The sequence below is a fragment of the Triturus cristatus genome, unplaced genomic scaffold, assembly GCF_964204655.1.
Source record: "Triturus cristatus unplaced genomic scaffold, aTriCri1.1 SCAFFOLD_374, whole genome shotgun sequence".
In the NCBI taxonomy this organism is placed as follows: Eukaryota; Metazoa; Chordata; class Amphibia; order Caudata; family Salamandridae; genus Triturus; species Triturus cristatus.
Window position 1 is genome coordinate 316593 of NW_028188113.1, and position 22811 is coordinate 339403.

Genomic DNA, 22811 nt, shown 5'->3' on the forward strand with positions numbered 1-22811 from the left:
TCATAAATATGAAGTATATTAAATGGGGTTTTCTTAAATGTATTTGGTTGATTGTGTATAAGAATCATGTGTTTGTATTACTATATAATATTAGGGAAGAATGTAATGATATATTTAAACTTGATCCTGCTTTTTGTGATTTTTTTATGCTTTTATGTAAATTTGTATTTTTAGATTATGGGAATGATTAAGTATTCCAATAAAAAATAAAAAAAAGAACTACAACTTTGCATGAAAGTACATAACATATAGAATGATTATCACATGCATCATATAGTGGCTAACAAGCGAAGTAGACAGTTAGCAGTTTGCTGTTCTCCTGGTCTCTGAGGTAGCAGGGACAGCATACAAAAGAAAGTAAATCTGGCAATATGAGCTAGGTCTGCCTTCTTGATTTCCTATCCCTTTTCCCACCTTCTAATCCCTCAGCTCAAAGAGGAAGCTGCTGGGGTCTCTAGTTGGAACTAGGGATAAACAATTCCAATACTACCATCAAGGAGCCTGCAAACTGAAGCATCAGGGAAGAAATTAAAGACAGGCCATAAGAGAGCTCATGTAGCTCAAGAAGAAGGTAAGTTAGGATCAGTGTTCCTTCAACAAAGCGTGTATGTTGCCTTCAATCAAGAAATATGAGGTGGAAAGTAGAGCCCCAGCACCATGTGGAGCGAAACAGCCATTAGAACGCGGGCTAAGCCATGCATGCCATTTCCCTGCAAGGGCAACCAAGCTTGCCTTAACCAAGCATATGCGTAGTTGAGGTATGCGTGTGGTCTAGATGCTGGAATGGGTGGGCCCAGGAACAGGAAGGATCGGGAGAGGACACAATGAGGTAAGTGGGGCTGGGGCCGGGTTATGGAGTTTTAAGGCTGATTAGGATGTTTTCAGGGCTCCAGGTGTCGGGGAAGTTTGTAGGGCTCAGGGGGTTGGGTAATTATTAGAGCTCAGGGGGGTCGGGATAGTTTTTAGGTCTTGTGGTGTTGGAGTCGTTTTTATGGGGTCATAAAGGGTTGGGTTAGTTCTTAGGGCTTGGGTGGGTAGTTTTTGCAGCTTGTGGGGGTCATGGTAGTTTTTAGGGCTCGGGGGCTCAAGTGTAAAAGTTACCACAAATGTCCCTTTACCAGTCATGCCTTTACCACAAAATTGCATGGTAAAGGCATACGTGGTAAAGAATGAGTTGTTCAGATGCATTTGTGGTTAGGGCAGCATTGTGGAGGCACACATGGTTTAGCCATGCGTGCCTCTATCATACTACCCAATGTGGATCTCCTGTACTGGTCATGGTTGCTAAAAGTAAGGAGCTGGAATTAAACGTCAAACATGTGGAGGCTTTTTCATCAAACAAAACTCAACAATGGGAGTCAGCACTGGGCAGCTGGGACGTACAGATAGAAGCTGAAGCTGCACTGCTGCTCTGAGCCTTTAATGGTAAATCAACACCTTGGGACATGGCACTGGACATTCAAGGCTAAACCTGCACAAGACGATCTCTGCATAGGGAGAAATGATAGGCCATTTCATGCACCTGCACATGTACCGTGAGGCAGCATTGGGTATTTGAAGACATACTGTGCAGGGGGAACTGCACTGAGCATCTGAGGCTAATCTTCCACCAGAAACTTTGAGGCTAAGACTGAACTGGATAGAAATGGCTAGATTAGAACATTCAAAAACACAATTGAGCATGGACATGAGGGACAATGTGTGTGTGCTTGTGGCGCAGAACTCGGCCTACATGGGTACACCTCAATATACATAACCCTACACAAGTATATGGCTATGCATTGGCAACTGATTTTTGTGTCCGAGCATGTGTTGCTGGTACCAGGGCACCTGAAAGCTGCAAAAATATTTACATCTCACCCCGGCCATTCCGGGCTGTATTAGACTTTTTTTTGCTGTAATTGGGCATTCAGTGGCACATCCTCCTCTGGAATAGTTACGTGGAATTGAAGGCTAAAACTCTACGATGAATCTGCGACTTTGCTTTTGTAGTTATGACTTAGCACATGAGTTATGCCTGTTAGTGAGGGGATATCGATGGGCAATTGTAACAGCCATATTATCGGCTTATTGTTTCTAAATATTGATGAGAAGTTATGAAACAGTTACATAAAGATAGAGATCTGAGAAGAAACTGAGGACCATTAAACGACACATCAAGTTGATTTTCAATCTTGCAACTTTGGAAATTACGGTAAGTTTAATTATATGGAATGCACTGAAGTGAAGTATAAGGAACATTTAACTGGAAAATGATACAGGAGGACACATTTAATAAATTCAACCATGGAGCCTTGAGGAAGCGGGAATCCTTACACATGTTGAATGTATGCCGGCTGCAATCTTTGTGAAAAAAGAAGACATGAGAAGTTCAATATGACTGTTTTCATATAGTTGATGCCAGTTTAAAAGTGGTATTGAAATGGTACTGATGTTATCCAATCTAAAAAAAGATATATGTGAGATAAAAACTGTATTTGTTGGCCACATAAAAAATAATTCCCATCTAATCATGAGGCTACATTTAAATATTGTTAAGCTTAATAAATAGATTAAAGATTAGTATGATTTAATGTTTTGTCCATTGTGTATCTCAATTGTTTATAGAACTTTTATAGTTCCAGTAATGAGATGGTACCCATTACAAAGATTACTCTACCGTAGTGTACATTTATTTTACGTTGACGCCGGCTGAATTACCAACCAGTGGTGTTATACTGTAGCACGGCCACTAGAAAAAGTTCTTCGTTTTTTTCCTTTCATTCTCAACTGATAACTGAAGCTTACGGATGGCTATCAGACATTGTGTCTGACAATGGTCTCCCTGGACAATATCTGTGCTCACAGCTAATTATGGCCTTTACTGATTTGGTTTTGATTGTAGCATCAATGAACCCATTAGGAATGTCCTGAGCTCTTTCTCTAAATGAAATAAATGTTTCTAAAAGCAGAAAAATACTTCAGTATCCGAGAGCAGCTGTGAAAAAGAAAAAACCTAAGCCAACAAAGCCTTCCTTGTGAATGTACACCTTCCATGATTGAGCCACTTTCTAATGGTCGACAATTGGCGATGTTACACACATTACAAGGTATTGCCAATGTAAGCTAATTTATAGAACATCCTCTATGATCTTCCTTACCTGCATCCCATTTTAAGGGTGTATGATGGGGTGGGGTTCACCAGAGACCTGGTGGTGGAAATCTTTGGGTAGTCATGATTTATTGGTAAAAGTACTTCTGTTTAACCAGAAAACCTCATAACAGTATTGACATCCAAAGTATAGCAATATGCATGCTGCATACATTATCTGTTTTAGGAAATCAACATCTTCACTGGTATGACTCTTACATCAATAATGGACAAGAGTCACTGAAGTTGAATAGTAAATTTTACCCCTCCGCAATCCAACAATTTCCATACTGTTGATTTGACTGGAGTGGGAATAGAAAATGTTACCCCTCCTGAGTACAACATTTTGCCTACATTTGTCTAAACTGTAGTGAGAATTGTATATGCATTTTATAGTCTAGTTTATATTGTTTAAATGTATATTATTATGTTTTTGTTTATTGAAAATTATAATATTAATAATATTTTTAACATGTAATGCATTTTTATTGAATTGCTATTTTGTATTTGGTTAAATTTTTTATTTGTAATGAAAATACATTTTTTAATATATTTTATGTTATATATATATATATATATATATATATATATATAATTAAATATAAAACTATTATTAAACTAATAATGTGTATGTATAGTATAATCATTTTTGTAAAGGTAATAAGATTATATATATAAAAAATGATTATACTATACATAAAAATTATTAGTTTAATAATATTTTTTAATTAGCAATCTGTAAATAAATATATATATTAATATATGTGTGTTTTACTTTTTGAAAATAATTGTAATTGTTTTTTTAACTATTACATATATATATATATTTACATTAGTGTCATTATTAATATATGTAATGTTTAATATTTACAATTATATATATGTAAAGAAACAATATGTTATACAATGATATAAGAGAATGATTTTTTTTCTCGAAATGTTTGTAATTTAGTATAGCATAACTATATTTTTGATATTGATATTTATATAACAATATTTTTGCATGGGGCTATTTTGGGGTTTCATATTTTGTCAGTGAACCGGGCCAAAAAAATTCAACATTAAAACTATAGGCAATGCATACTAATGTTCTGAGGAATGTGCACGTATACACAACTGTTATTTCTGCCCTGATAACCAGCTCACCTTCAACATTACAAATTGAATACTAAGGGGATCATCACGATGTTGGAGTTGCCACCGACAGACAACATCTTGGACTCAGGTCTGACTGACCTGAGGTCGGCGGATCCGAAGGCCTGATTATGATGCGACTGACCACTGTTCGGTCAAATTCCCACTGTTCTCTATGGGAGCTTGTGTTACGGCCATAAAACGGCCATAATACAGGCTCCTATAGAGAAATGGGTGCATGTGTAAAACCATGCACAATGGTACCAACCATACAGTGCAGGGTTTCACAGGGAGAGGGTACCCTAGGTACCCCCTTCACCACGGACCTTAGACCACGGGGGCAAAGGGGCCCTGCTAGGTACCCCCAAAGTTACTTTCCGACAGCCTTTCCATGTCGGAAAGGCCGGCACAGAAAGGTTGTCAGAAACCAACATCGTGATACAGACGGCACAAACGCCATCCATAGGGGATTATGGTGTGGTTCCGATCGACAGGAACACTCCGAGCGCTGGCCGGAACTGAGTCAGAATGACCGTCTGGTTTACATTCCGACCGCAAACTCTCAATCAGTCTTCGGGCCACAAACCGACCGAGTCTTCTGGAAAGTCTGACCACGGTTGGGAAGCTTCTGACTAGAGGTCAGAGGTTTTCCAACCAACATCATTATTGGCCCCTAAATAACAGCAAACATGCAACAAGCAGTGATAATAATGAACTCATAAAATCAAAAACATAAAAACCTGAATCAGAATCAATACATTTTGGAAATGTATAGTTCATTGGGAAGTATTTTGTTTGTAATGGGTAGGTAACATGGAAGCAAGCATGGATTCCCACAGAAGGGTTATGGTGCCAAATGCTTTGAGACAATATCCTATTAGGCTGTGAATTCCTACAACTGTAGACACTTTATAGATTATAGAATAGACTGCTACAGCAGAAGCATTCGCCTACCTTTCAGAGTCCAGAAGCTCTTCATGACGGCTTACTGTTGACAGCCACTGCAACACTCGCACTTGGCGGTCACACTGCTGGTTGTTCGCAAAGTGCAGAGATAGATTGCTCCGAGTCAAAGGATTAACTAGGTGCCAGACAAGAGGAAAAAATGTTATGTGTGCCCATAGTGACCATACATATTCTCAAGACAACCCTTCATGTTAATACTACTTGTGTATCTCACAACTAAAGCAGTGACAAATGATCTAGCTACAACAGCTGGTCATCATCTATATTTATATCAATGCATGATGGAGAAATATGTGAACTGCTTTGGGCTACAGTTCTCAGCCATTATAAACTACGTTTGTGTTTTATGCATTTATGCAACTATGGTCTCAATCTTCAAAATAAAAGGTGCTCTTTGAGGCAGTCCAAGGAGACTTAGTGGCGTATTTACAAGCCCCTATTGCAACCACGTCTCTTTTAGTGATGTTTTAATGGTGATGGGAGGTTTGTTTTATTTACAAGGCAGCGTTAAGCAACTTAACGTGGCTTAATGCTGCCTTGCAATTAAGGCACTCTCTCACGCTGCACTTAGCGTGAAAGGGGTGGGCAATGGGTGTTGTGGTGGGCGTTCCACCACAACACCCATTGATTTTGACGCTGCCCCCTATTTAGAAGAGCAGCATAAATAGGAGGCAGTGCCAAAATTAAGATCAGGAAAAATCTGGTCTTCAACAGGTGAAATTAGGAAAAATGCTTTATTTCTCCTTGTTTTTGCTGTTTCCATGTGTGCTGCATTGTGCAGCACACATGGAAACTGCAAAATGCCAATGTTTGTTTACCAGCAGGAATATCCCCCTTCCTGCACAATAACAATAATTTTAAATAAAATGCCGTTTTGCAACTTCTATGTGTTCTTCATTAAGCAGCACACATAGAAGTTACAAAACGGCATTTAAAGATTGTTTATGTGCAGGAAGGGGGACCTTCCTGCACATAAACAATCTTCCCCTCAACAAGGGCACCCTTGCACTATGGTGAAAGGGTGCATGCATGGCACTAGGCAGCTTAATTTAATACCAGCGCAGGGGGAAACGCAGGGCTGTACCGTATTCTTATAAATACAGTGCAGCGCTGTGTTTCTAAAATGACAAAGTGTGTTGTTAGCCTTCTTGGCTTAACAACACGATTCGCCACTTTCTAGTAAATATGCCCTCTTGTATCACAAAGGCGAGATAGAGTTGATTTCCGCTCTTTGTATAAAAGGTTCTCCTTTGCACTGTGTTGCAAGGCTTGCATATGTATTTTTCTAATGTTACCTATATTACAAGTCCGGTTGTATACTAACTTGGTCATTGCTTGTGGACTAAATGAATCAGAATGCGGGCGCAGGCCGAGAAAGCAGGCCACTAGTTTAAACGGTGCTGCTAAATCAAATGTGTGCTCGACTGCAATGCTTGTTTTTTCAGACTCATGTTAACAACCTGGAAAAGGAATATTTTCCTGATACACTTTTTATAAACACAACTATGGCAGCTGAAATATGCTATGAGAGAAATCTCAAATAGTGTATAACAATCTCACAGTGTAAAACACTAACCATTGTGTACTGAGTTCGGGGTAAAATGCAGGGTTCTACATACCAACTGCAGATGTCTGACTCCTAGCACTTTTACCGAATTCAGCATAACTAGAAGATGGGTAGGAGACACTTGCCAGTTTTCCTTTTATTTTTTAAAAAGTCATAAAATGTCCTTTTAGGGTTTAGCAAATGCACCATCTGTGAACACAGTGAGGTGGGGTGTAACACTACCCCTTCCCAGCATTGACAGCTTGTTGAAGACTGTTCACCATAACCCTCATCTTTATGCAGCAGATCCGTCAGGTTGACTGAACTTCTTTCAACAGTTAGGAGGAATCTGGTTGAACGTATGGGTGAGTGACTAATCTGTGTGAAAGTCTGTATCAGTCTGTCAGTTGGTGTGTAAGTGGCTGCATGGGTTGGTGAATAGGTACATGAGTATCTGTATGGGCTATTGATTGGTTGTCTGAGTACCTGTATGGGTGACAGAGTGTCTGTGTGTTGTGTGACCACCAGGCATTGATCTGATACAGACATTCCCACAGATTAGTCACTCACCCATACATTCACCCAGACACGTATAATCACTCTCTTATACAGTCAGTCACACACTGACAGAATCATCATATATATATATCACATTCTTAAACTTTTTAGAAACACTCCCAGTCACGGGATAATGTAATCCGGGATGTCATCAGTGATGTCATTTGAGATGTCATGTCACTCACCATGTCATGAGTGATGTAATATGTGAAGTCATCAGCAGTGCATTGCAGGAGCGTGAGTTATTGTTAGGTCAGCTAACTAAAACTGCTGAATTTCTCTGGTTTTGTATGAGTGAAAGAACCTGGAAAGTCCATCTGCATTGGCAGTCCCAGGTTGTGTTCCACTACAAAGTCCATTCCCTGTAGTGAGATAGACCACCCCAACAGTTTAGGATTTTCACCTTCCATTTGAATTAGCCATCTCAGAGGTCTGTGATCAGTTTGAACTAGGAAGTGAGTACCTTACAAGTATGGTCTCAGCTTCTTCCCTCTCAATTGCATTCCAACGCTGCTCCCTGGGGAGAGGCCTTCTGCTTATAAAAGCAACAGGTTGGTCTTTGCCTTCATCATTGGTCTGGGATAGGACAACTCCTATCCCTAGCTCAGAGGCATCATAGCCTCTTTCAGGGTGTCAGAAGCCTTTTGACAACTAACTGTCCAGTTTACATTTTTGGGCATGATCTTGGAGGTGAGTTCTGTGAGGGGAACCACAATGGACCCATATACCTTCAGAAACCTCCTGTAGTACTCAGTCAAGCCAAGGAATGCCCTGACTTGGGTTTGGTTGTTGGAGCTGCCCAGTCCAGGATGGCCTGGATCTTGGGCTGTAAGGGTTGTACCTGGCCTCCACCAGCAAGGTGGCCCAAGTACACCACAGTTCCCTGCCCTATCTGGCATTTGGGTGCCTTGGTAGTTCAGCCTGCAGTTTGCAGGGCATTTAAAACCTTCCCAAGGTGAATCAGATGATCCTGCCAGGTGGAGCTAACAACAGCAATATCATCTAGATAAGCTGCACTAAAGGATGCCAATCCAGCAAGGGCTTGGTTCACCAACCTCTGGAAGGTGGCAGGGGCATTCTTTAAACCAAAGGGCATACCAGTAAACTGATAATGCCCGTCAGGTGTGGAGAATTCTGTCTTTTCTTTTGCTCCTGGACCATGCCAATTTGCCAGTACCCTGCAGTTAAGTCAAAGGTACTTAGAAATGTGGCTGTACCCAATTTGTCTATCAACTCATCTGCTCTTGGGATAGGGTGAGCATCTGTCTTGGTGACAGAGTTGAGTCCTCTATAGTCCACACAGAACCTCATTTCTCTCTTTCCACCCTGTGGATGAGGTTTGGGGACTAGAACCACTGGGCTGGTCCAGGAGCTCTCAGAGAGTTCAATAACCCCTACCTCCAGCATCTTGCTGACTTCTGCTCTGATGCTTTCCTTGACTTGATCAGACTGTCGATAGATTTTGTTTTTGACAAGTGAACTGTCCCCAGTGTCTACATCATGGGTACACCAGTTTTTCTGGCCAGGGGTCAAGGAAAAGAGCTTAGCATACTGCTGCAAGACTTGCTTGCAATCAGTCTGCTGTTGGGCAGAGAGGGTGTCTGAAAAGACAACTCCATCTACTGACCCATCTTTTGGGCTGTATGAGGGGAGGTCACGGAGAGGTTCACTCTCTGTCTCCTTATCCTCATCAGTCACCATCAGCATGGTGATGTCAGCCCTGTAATGGTAGAGTTTCAGGCAGTTCACATGGATAACCTTTTGGGTGTCCCGCTTGTGCCCAGGTCACCAAAGTAGGTGACCTCACTCTTTTTTTCTAGGATAGGGTAAGGGCCACTCCATCTGTCCTGGAGAGCCCTTGGTGGCACTGGCTCCAAAACCCACACCTTTTGCCTAGGTTGAAATTCAACCAGTGCAGCTTTTTGGTCATACCAGTGCTTCTGAAGCTCCTGTCAGGCCTAAAGATTTTTGAATGCCTTTTCCATGTACTCAACCATTCTGGACCTTAGGCCAAGCACATAGCCCACAATATCTTGTTTGGGTTCTTGGAGAGTCTTCTCCCAACCCTCTTTTACAAGACAGAGTGGTCCCCTCACAAGATGGCCAAACAGATGTTCAAAGGGGGAAAACCCTACTCCCTTCTGTGTCACTTCTCTGTAAGCGAAAAGCAGGCAGGGTAAGAGGACATCCCATCTCCTTTTGAGTTTTTCAGGGAGCCCCGCAATCATGCCTTTCAATGTCTTGTTGAATCTCTCAACAAGGCCATTGGTTGGTGGGTGATAGGGTATAGTAAACTTGTACTGCACTCCACACTCTTTCCACATGTGTTTTAGGTAAGCCGACATGAAGTTGGAACCTCTGTCTGAAACCACCTCCTTTGGAAACCCTAACCTGGTGACGACACCAATGAGGGCCTCGGCTACTGCAGGAGCTGTAGTAGTCCTAAGGGGAATTGGTTCAGGGTACCTAGTGGCATGATCCACTACCACTAGAATGAATGTGTTCCCTGATGCTGTGGGAGGTTCAGGTGGACCCACTATGTCCACACATACACTTTCAAAGGGAACCCCCTCCACAGGTAGTGGTATCAGGGGGGCCTTTGAGGGGCCACCTGTCTTGCCACTAGCCTGATAGGTGACACAGGTGCTGACAACCTCCTTTACTTTTTGGTGCATATGGGGCCAGTAAAAGTGGCTAACTAGTCTTTCCCAAGTCTTGGTTTGGCCCAGATGTCCAGCAAGGGTGATGTCATGAGCTAAAGTTAGAATAAACTCCCTGTACATCTGAGGCACTACCACTCTCCTTGTGGCTACAGGTTTGGGGTCTCTGGCCTCAGTGTACAGTAGTCCCTCTTCCCAATAAACTCTGTGGGTACCACTGACATCTCCCTTTTACTGTGCAGAAGCTTCCTGCCTCAGGCTTTCAAAAGTTGGGCAGTCCTGCTGTCCAAGGCACAGCTCTTCCCTGGAGGGTCCCCCTGGGCCTAAGAGATCAACCTGGTTAGGGTCAAGCTCCATGTGCTCAGTTCCTTCTGGGATGTCCAAGTCCTCTACCTGAGGAGAGGGGTCCTAATCCTTTTGCTGTACAGAAGCTGGTTCCCCAGTTTTCTTACCTTTTCTCTTGGAAGGTTGGGCCATACTTTCAGGCTCCAACACTTCTTTTTCACCCTGTCTCTTGCTCTGTGATCTTGGTTTTACACACACCAATTCAGGGATATCTAGCATTGCTACATGGGTTTTCAGTTCAACCTCAGCCCATGTTAAGGTTTCCAGGTCATTGTCAAGCAGACATGCAGCTGGAAGCTTTGGTGAGACCATTACCTGTTTCAGGCCAGTAACACCCCCCCCCCCCCCCAGTTTAAGTCACCATAGCCATTGCATGGTTAGTGGTAACACTGTCAGCATTGGTAACTGGGTAAGTTCTCCCAATCAAGTATTGCTCAGTGGAAACCAGTGTGCCTCTCACCATAGTGACACTGGCACCTGTATCCCTCAGAGCTTCTATCCTAGTTCCATTAATCCAAGGGTATTGTAAGTATTTTTTAAGTTGGGTGGCCACACAGCTACAGTGGCAAACTCAACTTCCTCTTTTGAAACTAGAACTGCTTCAGTGTGCAACCCGATTTGCTCTTGGCACACTGTTGATCCCATCTGGGGACTTGTTATTCCAGGACGAGCTGTAGTAGGACTAGGGGCCTTCTTGTTTGGGCAAGCAGCATCTCCAGTTAAGTGTCCCAACTTCTTACAGTTGTTACACCAGGCCTTTAAAGGATCAAAGTCATTTACCCTGTACATATTAATGGACTGGGAAGAGGTTTGAGACTCACCCTCCTGTGCAAGTTTTTGGGGCCCTTTAGAACACTCGGGCCTTCTTATCTTGGGGATTCTCACCACCTTTCCCCTGGTGAGGTTTTGTAACCCCTTTCTTTTGGTCACCCCCAGTGGTTGTTTTTGTCACCCTTGCCTTGACCCAGCGGTCTGCCTTCTTTCCCAATTCTTGGCGAGAAATTAGACCTAGGTCTACCAAATGCTGATGTAACTTTTCATTAGTGCAATTACTTAAAATATGTTCCTTCATAAACAGATTGTAAAGTCCATTGAAATCATGAGCATTGTGTCCGGTTAACCAACAATCTAGTGTTTTAACTGAGTAGTCTAAAAAAGTCAATTCATGATTGGTTTGGGGTTTTGTGAGCCCCCCTGAATCAAATTCTGTATTCCTCAGTTGTGAGTCCAAATCCCTCAATCAGATTTAGTCATAAGACAAAGCATCTGCCCCTATAAGGGTCAGGAGTCTGTCTCTACAGGTACAAGAGAACAGTTCCAAAAGGAGTTTCCCCCCCAGTGTGACTTCTACACTTTTCTCATTTCACAAGCCCTCTCAAAGGCTGTGAACTATTTCGTGATATAATTACTCTCTTCATATTTAGGGGCAATCCCTTTGGGGATTTTAGGATCATAAGATTGCTCTGTATCCTTATTAAGCATATTGCTGCCACCATTGACGGGTGCTAGGTCCATTTCTGCTGTCTCTCTTTCTAGAGCCAGCAACCTGGTCTATAGATCTAATCTTTTGGTCAGCCTTACTAAAAGGCTGTCCTCCTCATTGAGGCTGTCCTCAATGTCCTCAGTGGTACCTGAGCCACCTGTGTGGGATCTAGGTACTGAGAGGTTGATTCTTGGAGTCAAGGGTACTTGGACCCTTTTCTCCCTAGGAAGTGGAGAGGTTGATCTAACTGGTCATCCTCTCCCTCTTCTTCCTCTTCTGACTGGTCTTCACCATTTACAGATGGGTGGCCCTTTGCATACCCAGCCAACAGATCCTGGAGCTTTTGTTTGGTGGGATGGGGACCCATGGCTATGTTTTTAAGTTTACATAGGAACCTTACCTCCTTGAAAAACAAGTGACGGTAAGGGGTGAGGTCGAGCTCCTAAACCAAGTCCTCTATCTCATTGTGGTTATTTTTACTAACCGCTGGGTTCTTGATTTGAGACATTGTTAAAAAAAAACTTCTAACCCCTCTAACCCTAGCTTAAGTGTCTTTTAGTTTTCTAAAATTCTAAAGGGAGTTAACCAAAACCCTAACAAGACTTTTAGTAATTTTGTAAAAATGCCAATTTGAGAAATCAGAATTCTAAAGACAATTTAAGAGTTCTGTCATGTGAGCAGGTGGTTACCAAGTAGTCCAACAAATGCAAAGTTGAATATCCCACCGCTGATCCACCAATGTAGGAAGCTGGCTCTGTATATACTATACCAAAGTGAGGTATAGTGTGCACAGAGTCCAGTGGAACCCCAAAGGTAGGCAGAGGTAAAGTTAGATAGCACCTCACTCTCTGTTTATGGTAGTGTGGTCGAGCAGTAAGGCAGTATCAGTGGACAGTGTTAAGTATTTATTTTCAACCCTCACTCAGCAAATCAATTCACACACTCACAGACTGAACTTCAGACCAATTGTTTTCGGATCAAAATATTTTTTTAGTTATTTAATTTTCTAGAACCAAGCAAGCCTGGCACAGATAAGCAATAAATACTTTACAGTAGTAATGCGATTGAAATACAGTTTGAATGATAATTGTATATGCACTTTGGTTTGATCTACAGTATGGATGCAGATAAAAGCAAAACTTAGGAAATGCAGTACATATACTTGAATAGGCTTTTTTAGTAAAATAGAAGGTGAGCAACTTTTGAGATTACTAGGCTTACACAGAGTAGTATACCTAGATGCTACTCTGGAACATTTCCTGAAAACAGGTAAGTACAATTGTTTTTGTTAGATTAAGCAATTTTAAAGAATTGCTTTAGTTTCTCAAACTCCACACTTACAAACTTTTCACAGAAAAACAGTCAATGTTATCCTTTGGAGGAAAACAGTGTTATCAGTTTTGAGGTAAGTATTTGGTAGTGGGAGTTGAGGTTCTGGGGTAGACTCAGGGGTCCCCCAGGGTCAAGGATGCCCTTCTAGTTAAACCCTCAGTGGCACTATGGTGGCCGGGTGCAGAGTGCTGAGGTCCAATGTTATCCAATGGGGGATAGGGAGCCTCCGGTTGGTAGCTGCTGGCAAGCAGGCCACTTGGTTGTGGGAGTAAAGCTCCTGGACTTTCGCTCAGGGCAAATGGGGAAACAAAGTAGCACCAAAGGTGAACCCTCAGCAGCACTAGGTCGGCCGGGAACAGGCTGCTGTTTCGATGTTGGGCGCCCTTTTTGTGTTCAATGGGGAACCTCCGGTTTGCGATGGCACTGCAGGCTTGGGGACAAAGGTCTTCTGGGTGCAACCACCACTTCGAGAGGTAAGTTGGGAAGTTAGGGGTTAGTTAGGCACCGTCGCTTTGGGCACACAAAGCCATGTGGCGTCGGGTGCAGGGGGGCCTTTTGGGGTCGTTTCGTCTTACCAGCTCATGGCCACGGTTAGGGGGACCTTCCGGATTTAGGCAACAGGTGTCGGCTGGAGCTTGAGGCAGGTCAGGGGTCACCGGATCTCGGGTCAGGATCGCCAGGGTGACCTCCTCGTGGTGTTTGCCCATTCGAGCTCAGGCCGTGGATGGCGGCTGCAGAGTTGGGCGGATTCGCTGTGTCTGGCCGGAGCCAGAGGTTGCAGATGAACAAATCCAGTGTTCACGGGAGACAAAGTTTTTGAGCTTGAAAGCAGGCAGGTCCTCAGGGGTTTTTGAGGTTTCTGGCTGCAGGACACACCGGGATTTCACAAGAGTTCAAGGGGGAAGACAGGCCGGTAGGGCTGGTGCCAAGTCAGTGGGCGTCTTCCTCTTATTAGCTGCTGCACGGCTGTTCAGTCCTTCTTATTCTTCTTGTAGTTTCTTCTTGTCTGAGGAAGCAAGGTTCAGTTGTGCCCCTAAATACTAGATTTAGGAGCGTTACAGGTAGGTAAAAGGCAGGGACCAATGGGTCCCTTCCCTGGGGTGGGTACACCCCCTATTATGCCACCCTCCAGTGGGAGGGGAATATGAGCCTGACCCTGGTTGGCTGGGTGCCCCCATCTTCAAGATGGAGTGGACTGAGAGTTGTGCTTCACGTCGCCTCCCCCACCTGAGGGGTGGAGTTGGCAGAGGTGGGCACACCTCTCTTTCTCACTTGTTTTTCCCACCAGTTCTCCCACCCAAAGTGGGGGTCAGAACCAGTGGGGACCAGTTGCTGAGAGCAGCAAGTGGCCTGGGGAAGCTCACAAAGGCAGCAAGCCTTTGAAGCTTCCCCTTCGTGAACCCTGCCCATCCGGGGGGAGGAGGCTTGGCACCTTGTCCCAGGATGCGCATTGTTTCAGGCCCCAGAGAGCAGCAGGCTCGCAACCCAGGGGTCCAGAAACATGTCTGGCGGTGGCTGCTGAAAGCAGCCACTCAGTCTGGACACTAGTGGTGGGTTAGTTTTCAGGGGGCATCTCCAAGATGCCCTCTGTGTGCATTTTTCATGAAATCCCACACTGCCATCATTGTGGGTTTAATGTGCTGAGAAGTTTGATACCAAGCTTCTCAGTTTTCTGTAGCCATTATGATGCTGTGGAGTTCGGAATCACAAACTCCCAGCACCATATACTCTTAATGGCAGCACTGCACTTACAATGTCTAAGAATGGACTTAGACACTGTAGGGGTACAGGGCTTATGCACCTGTACCCTCACCACTGGTATAGTGCACCCAGCTACAGGGGTGACTGATCTGTGCCAGGACAGTGGGTTGTAGGAATGGCACACAGAGATGTATGTCATGTCGACTCTTCACTTTGTTCTGTACTAAAACACGCAGCCTGCAAAGGCAGTGTGTGTGTGTGTGTGTGTAAAGGTACAGGACCTCTAAGGGTGGCACAATAAGTGCGGCAGCCCTTAGAGGCCTTTTCTGGTCGCAGTACCCTGGCTACCTGTAGTACCATTTACCAGGGGCTGACCTGTGGCCAGAGATGCCAATTGGCTTTCGGCTTCAATGCAGTTTTAGGGAAAGAACATAGGCCCTGGGTACCTGATTAGCAAGAGCCCAGGACACACTCAGTCAAAGTACATCAGAAATTCAGCAAAAAGTGGGGGCAACCATGCATAAAGAGGATACTTTCTCACACCCTCTCTTCTATCCTCCATGGTCTTTGTGCATGCCTCTGCCCCCTTCTTCTTGCCCATCATGGCCATTGTGCTGCCACTAACCCTCCCGCTTGCCATGCATGGTCTTCTGTGCTGTCACAGCCCCTCCCAACATCCCTGTTTGGTCAGCTAGCTGCTCCTGACCACCTCCCACCATCCCTTGATGGTCTGTGTGCATGCCATTATAGTCTCACTTTTGCCCTCTATGGTGTGTTGTGCTTCTGGTGCCCATCCTCCCTGACCTCCATGGTCAGCTTGCTGCTCCTGCCCCCTTGTCCCCTGCCCTCTGTTTTACAAGTGCAGACCCCTATTTCCTACGTCCTGGCTTGTCTGTTCCATTGAAATGCACCTGATTCCTCCCTCCTGCCCTTTATGGTCCGTTATGCCACAGCTTTCTCTCCTGTCTATCTATTATGGTCAGCTTGCTGCGATTGCCTCTTTCCCCTCTGTTCTCTGTTGTCCATGTGCATGTCCTGTCCCCTCCCTATTGCTTTCGATGGACTGTTGTGCTGCACTGCCGTCCCGCATGCCCTGTGTGGTGTATTGTGCTGCTGCAAACCTTAATGCCTGCCCTGAAAGGTCAGTTTGGGGGAACCTTTCCATGTCCTTCCTGTACTCTGTTATCCGAGTCCATGTCCCTACCCCAATTCCTCCTGCCTTCCATGATCCAATGTACCATACTTGCTCACATTGTGAACTTGGTAAGAGGGAGATTTTGAAAACAAAAATTGAGAATTGATTTTCTCCATTGACTTACATTGAAAAAGAGGAGATTGTAGACAGGAAACAGATAAAATAAATTTCATTTGGGCTTAAAAACATTGGGCGTTTCCTGGATGAATCAGGTCTGTTTGCAAGTACGGTTGTACTACCACTGCCTCTTGCTTCTGCCCACAATGGTCTATTATATTGCCACAGCCTCTCTTGCCTGTCCTGCATTGTTGGTTTGTTGCCTCTGCCCTTTTTCCATTGCAGTCCATCGTCTGTTGTGCTGCCACTTCCCTTCCTGCCTGCCCAGTGTGGTCAAATTGTTGCCTCTGCACCCTCCAACCTGCCTTCAATTTTCCGAGTCCGTGCCCATGACCTCTGCCTCGCAACAGTATCCTAATAAACAACTAGATTGCTAACATTCTATATTTATCACAAAAGTGTGACATTCCTGACACCATCTTGATGTAATCATAACTGTAAAACCTAAAGCATTTCCTTTAGAAATTTTAGACATTAGAGGATCTTATTTGCATTGAAATTATGGTTAGTGCTCTAAAAAGCTAAAATGAGGACATATTTTCTGAGTTCCCAAATAGCAACAAAGCACTTTATTTTTCTTATCCAGTTGACCATTTGATTAAATGTTGCACTTAGGGGAGAGGATGTGGTGTTACTTCCAGAGCTCCAGACTTTGCAACTGGGGAACCAGGTTGGAGTTTCTGCTTCAGCTCGACATTCTGTGATTCTGGTCAATCCACTTAATCTCCCCATGCCTACAACCAAAATGAATTAGTCCTTGCGTGATATAACCAATGGTCAAGTAAAGCACTCCAATACATGACCAGTCTGCACTATATAAAACTGCAAAAAAACAAAAAATATAAAGTGTTTTGCACATTTCTGTCATTGGGCTATCCGTGGGCTACATCTGGGTGATATTTGTGCTCTTTTTCTCTGGTGGCCATCTTGGGAGACTTATTCGTTATGAAGTTTCCTAATTTCCTCATATACTGCAGTCTCCTCAGTAGGAAATGCTTTCAGTTTTTTACTCTGATTCCATCAAGAAGACATTCAGAAGTGTCACACATTTGCCATACATTTTGAATGTTAGCACTCTAGTTGCTCATTAGATCACTGTAGTAAAGCTACTGCTCACTAGGGAGTTAACTGTAAGACTGCTGCTGGTATTGAAAGTGATGTTTCAGTCTGTGAGTCAGAATTGTTTAATGAAATAGAAGGGGATTTGAGAAGTCACTCAAAATGTGCCCTAATTTTTCTGTCTGCGGCACTAATCATAATTTCTATGGCAAAGTGAACCACCTAATTTTGTTACTTTTTAAATTAAACGTTTTAAATGTTACCAGTTTATTCCAATCAAGATGGCTTCAGGTGTGCCATGCGTTTGTCATAAGTAAGACGGTTAGAGCTCTAGTTGTTCTCTAGAACACTCTGGGAAGCTGCAGTAGAACCAGTGTTGCCAGATTGGGCTATTTCCCACACAAATGGGCGACATCTTTCCCATTTGTGCGGGAAATAACTCTCAAGGCCGGGGGGGGAGGCAAATACTTGGGCTTTACTTGGCCCTGTGTGCGCAAAATCTCTGAGGGCGGCTGCGCAGCCAATCAAAATCCTGCAGAGCTCCCGGATTCCGCAGAGCAGGGCCATCAATCTTTCATAGTGCGAAAGCGCTACCTATGACGGCCCTGCTAAATGCTTCTGGCCTGCCCCCAGAGTGACTGGACCAATGTGCTCTCTAGGGGCAAACCTTGTTTGTATTGATTTCCGCGTGTAGTGGGCGGCAGCCGGCAGGTCTTGACCGTCTCAGCATGCTGCTGTGCTGAGAGCATGTGTGTGTCATCAAATTTACACAGGATTAAAGACAGTTAAGATAATTTGTGATTACATAGAATCAGGGTTTAAGTGATCCAGCAGTTTTAAAAGCAGGTGCTGAGACACGTTACTATCGGGCTCTCTGTTTTTTCCCTCACCCTCCACATTAGAAAAAAAATCATAACTCTGCAGCAGTGCCACCCTTCACTGCCTTTGAGGTACCTTTAAAGTGACTTGTTATAGTTCTATCACACTCTCACCATTTCAGAACTGAAGCATTTTCTATATTATATACAACAAAGCCATAGTTGATTCTTTTTTAGCATATGGAACTAACACTCCTCTGCAAGCCAATAGTCATGGCTTGTTGTAGGTGTAATGTTACTTGGTGTATTATATATCTGGATGCAATGACAAAAGCAGCAAATTAACAGTGGGGCAGCACACTATGCTAAGCACAGATTTTTAGCTTGCGTGTTTTAAGCCGTGTCCCAATTACATCAGCCACGCCATTTTGAGAGGCATCCCGCCCCCCACAGTTTTTTCATCCCACTTCAAGCCGTGCGCTAATCCAATGCATTCATTTTTGGCATGGAGAAAATGACTGCGTTTTGGCAATTTTAGCGACTATCCGCGACTGCCTGCAGTGAGAAATCTTGCTGGGAGGTGGTCTAGTGTTGGATTTTCCACGCTCACCAACTTACCGTTGGGGAGCACAAGCGAGGAAAAAGCTTCGCTATGCGGAGTAAAGTTTTTCAGAATGTCACTTGCTCCGTGGAGTGAGGAATGCAGAAAACTCAGCAAACTCAGCGAACAGAGCAGAGTTCACCGCTCTGGCCTACTTATAGCTACCGGATCCAATACGGCTGAAAGATATGCAATGAGGTGCATCACCCCACCATGTCTTTGGGTCATACTCTCTTTCAATTATTTAAATGCTTCAGTGTATTCAATGTCAATTGGTACCAGATCTTGACAGCTTTGCAATCAGGGAAACGTTTGGAATCCACTGATGTCAGTAGCCAACAATTCCCCAAAACATCCAACCCTCCCTTTAGGTGGTCGGTGGGCTCATTCTCAGAATTGCAAACAAACCTTATATTAAGACTTTATTTGCACCTATTTCGATTTGGTATCCAAGATAAATCACTTCTCTTTTACACTAATGCTTTTTTTGGAGAGACCTTATGGCCACTGTCAGCTAAATGATTTAACAAAGCAAACGTACCAAGTTTACAGTCCCACTTTGTCATGGATGCCAAACACAAATCACCAATATATTGGACTAAGACTGAATTACAAGGTAACCTTAAATTCTCTAGATCATATTTGACAAAAAATTGAAGGACTTTCAGTATACCCTTGCGAAATCCTACGCCATACGAGAACTTTGATATGGCTCTGTTTGTGCAAAGGAATTGAAAAGAATGCTTAACATAAGTCACTAATGTATGCCATTCTGCATTTGATGGGATTTGGAACAAAACCACTGTTGGAGTCGGTAGCAGGACAACATGGTATGACAATTTTGTTTATCTTTCGCAGATCCTGAGCAATTCTCCATTTACTACTTCCCATCTCTACAGAGTTACAAGAACTACCAAGAACCTTACAGAGAATCCCCTAGACAATCATTTTTTATATCACTGGTTTAATTTCCTCTTCGGGATCTTTTGAAAGACTATTCTATTTGGTTGTAGGTAAAATTGCATCTGGTCTCACTTTTATTTTAACTGGCTAGGCACTTTTTGCTAGCCCAATCTCTGTCCAGATGTAATCTTATACCTCTTCTTTGACAGTATGTCTTAAATCGAAAGGTAGGCCATCTTTTGTCACAGCAGGGAATAACTAAACTCTAGCCTTGTGTGATTTTTTTAAACACATAAGGGTCAATTAGAATGTCGGGCGGATTTCCACCGCCCGCATTGTGGTGGCGATCCGTCCGACATTCTCTTCCGCCCGCATGCCATGTCCCCCCGACATATTACTATGGCAGGGGGTACCCAGGCGGACGGAAAGACCGTCCGCCGGATTTTTCCGCCCGGTTGATGAGTCGACCGGGCGAAAAGGTTTTAATATGGTGAGGTGTCTGTTAGACACCGCCATCCATATTACGATACATGCTGGGCGGAAAGGCATGCGGTCCTTGCCATTGGGGGCCCGTAGCGGGCCCCCAGGAATTTTGGGGGGTGGAGGTGCACATGGGGGGTACCTATGGTACCCCCCCTGCATTTGCATGCACGACATGGTAGGCACCGCGCGGGTCCTGCCACGTTGTGCATGCAAATGCACAACATGCATTTTTGGCATTGCGGCAGGTGGTGCTGGAAGCACCGCCCGCCGCAATGTTAAAAATGCAGGATGCGCCCGCCAGTGTGGTGGGCGCATCCTGATCTCAGCCACGGGACCGCCGCACTTATGGTCCCTTTTTACGTCGGGATGTCCGCCCGCCATCCTAATGATGGCCATAGTCTTCATCTTGTGGCTCAATTGCAACACCATTCATTGTACAATAAGTCACACAATTCATTTTGCACAATAAGTCTCTTCCCAGCACTTGAATCACAAAATATATTGTCCAATTGACCACTTTTAGCTGGGACATCTGCTGTGATTTCTAATCCCTAAAATTTGGACTTCCACAGAACAAACTGTAGAAAAGGTACCTCCATATCAATAAAAAGTAAAAACGGGCGGGCTTTGATTTCTCCATCAACATATGGGCCACTTTCGTCTACCTCCAGGACTGCTCCAAGTAAGCAATCCTAGTCTTGCCTCAAGCACCATCATTAATAATGATTCCCTGCTAAGTCACTATTCAGAATGAATCAATTCTGTTGCCATTCTGCACTATACGAAAACAACAATTGATGGACAGAATGCAGAACAATGTCATACATTGACCCCAGTACAGAGATCTGGGCCTAAATCCATCGTTTTTTTGCTCACCATGCCGTTCCAGTTTGAACCCAGCCATATGCAAATCAGTCTTGACCCTGTGCCTCATGGGAACAGTCCAGCCCGAACTGCCAAGCCAGGTTCTCCCTGGACTGGAAAAAAGCATCCTAGGACCGGTTTCTGGCATTTCAGCCGTCTTCAGCCAGGCTTGCTTGATTTCCAGTGGCATGGAGAGCAAGGGACCCACGTCTGGGCATACCCTTTCCACTCGGGGTGACAAATGCAAAAACAACAATTGATGGACAGAATGCAGAACAATGTCATACATTCACCCCAGTACAGAGATCTGGGCCTAAATCCATCGTTTTTTTGCTCACCATGCCGTTCCAGTTTGAACCCAGCCATATGCAAATCAGTCTTGAGCCTGTGCCTCATGGGAACAGTCCAGCCCGAACTGCCAAGCCAGGTTCTCCCTGGACTGGAAACAAGCATCCTAGGACCGGTTTCTGGCATTTCAGCCGTCTTCAGCCAGGTTTGCTTGATTTCCAGTGGCATGGAGAGCAAGGGACCCACGTCTGGGCATACCCTTTCCACTCGGGGTGACAAATGCAAAAACAACAATTGATGGACAGAATGCAGAACAATGTCATACATTCACCCCAGTACAGAGATCTGGGCCTAAATCCATCGTTTTTTTGCGCACCATGCAGTTCCAGTTTGAACCCAGCCATATGCAAATCAGTCTTGACCCTGTGCCTCATGGGAACAGTCCAGCCCGAACTGCCAAGCCAGGTTCTCCCTGGACTGGAAACAAGCATCCTAGGACCGGTTTCTGGCATTTCAGCCGTCTTCAGCCAGGCTTGCTTGATTTCCAGTGGCATGGAGAGCAAGGGACCCACGTCTGGGCATACCCTTTCCACTCGGGGTGACAAATGCAAAAACAACAATTGATGGACAGAATGCAGAACAATGTCATACATTCACCCCAGTACAGAGATCTGGGCCTAAATCCATCGTTTTTTTGCTCACCATGCCGTTCCAGTTTGAACCCAGCCATATGCAAATCAGTCTTGACCCTGTGCCTCATGGGAACAGTCCAGCCCAAACTGCCAAGTCAGGTTCTCCCTGGACTGGAAACAAGCATCCTAGGACCGGTTTCTGGCATTTCAGCCGTCTTCAGCCAGGCTTGCTTGATTTCAAGTGGCATGGAGAGCAAGGGACCCACGTCTGGGCATACCCTTTCCACTCGGGGTAACAAATGCAAAAACAATTGATGGACAGAATGCAGAACAATGTCATACATTCATACTGATTCCGGTCCAGGGAAGACATGTCTTGGCAGTTCGGGCTGGACTGTTCCCATGAGGCACAGGGTCAAGACTGATTTGCATATGGCCATGTCTGAACTGGGGTGGCGTAGTGGGCAAAAGAACGATGGATTTAACCCAGATCTCTTGACTGGGGGAGAATGTCTGCATTGTCAGCATTCCGTCCATCATTTTTTTGTTGTAACGCTTTTCGCCCTAAGTGGGATGGGTATTCCCAGACGTGGGACCCGTGCTCACTATGCCACTGGAGTCAAGCTATCCTGGCTGATGACGGCTGATAGCCAGAAACCGGTCCTAGGATGCTTGATTCCGGTCCAGGGAAGACATGGCTTGGCAGTTCGGGCTGGACTGTTCCCATGAGGCACAGGGTCAAGACTGATTTGCATATGGCCATGTCTGAACTGGGGTGGCGTAGTGGGCAAAAGAACGATGGATTTAACCCAGATCTCTTGACTGGGGGAGAATGTCTGCATTGTCAGCATTCCGTCCATCATTTGTTTGTTGTAACGATTCTGCACTATACAGCATTTTTTTCTGATATTTTGCTGCCACATTGTAGCTGCAGGCAAGGGCATTTTTAATAATTTCTGATTCTGCATACACTGCTCAGAATTTGTAACAGCCGGA

General features: G+C 44.4%; 1 protein-coding gene across 1 annotated transcript in view; it reads right to left on the bottom strand.

Annotated features, from left to right (window-relative positions):
• The window catches only part of LOC146769594 (rho guanine nucleotide exchange factor 11-like), a gene marked incomplete at its 5' end in the record, with an annotated part of 243205 nt that overhangs the window by 202599 nt on the left and 17795 nt on the right, over positions 1-22811 (bottom strand). Inside the window, 1 exon segment of the mRNA XM_085640490.1 lies at positions 3141-3237. Coding sequence (XP_085496616.1) covers positions 3141-3237 — 97 coding nt within the window.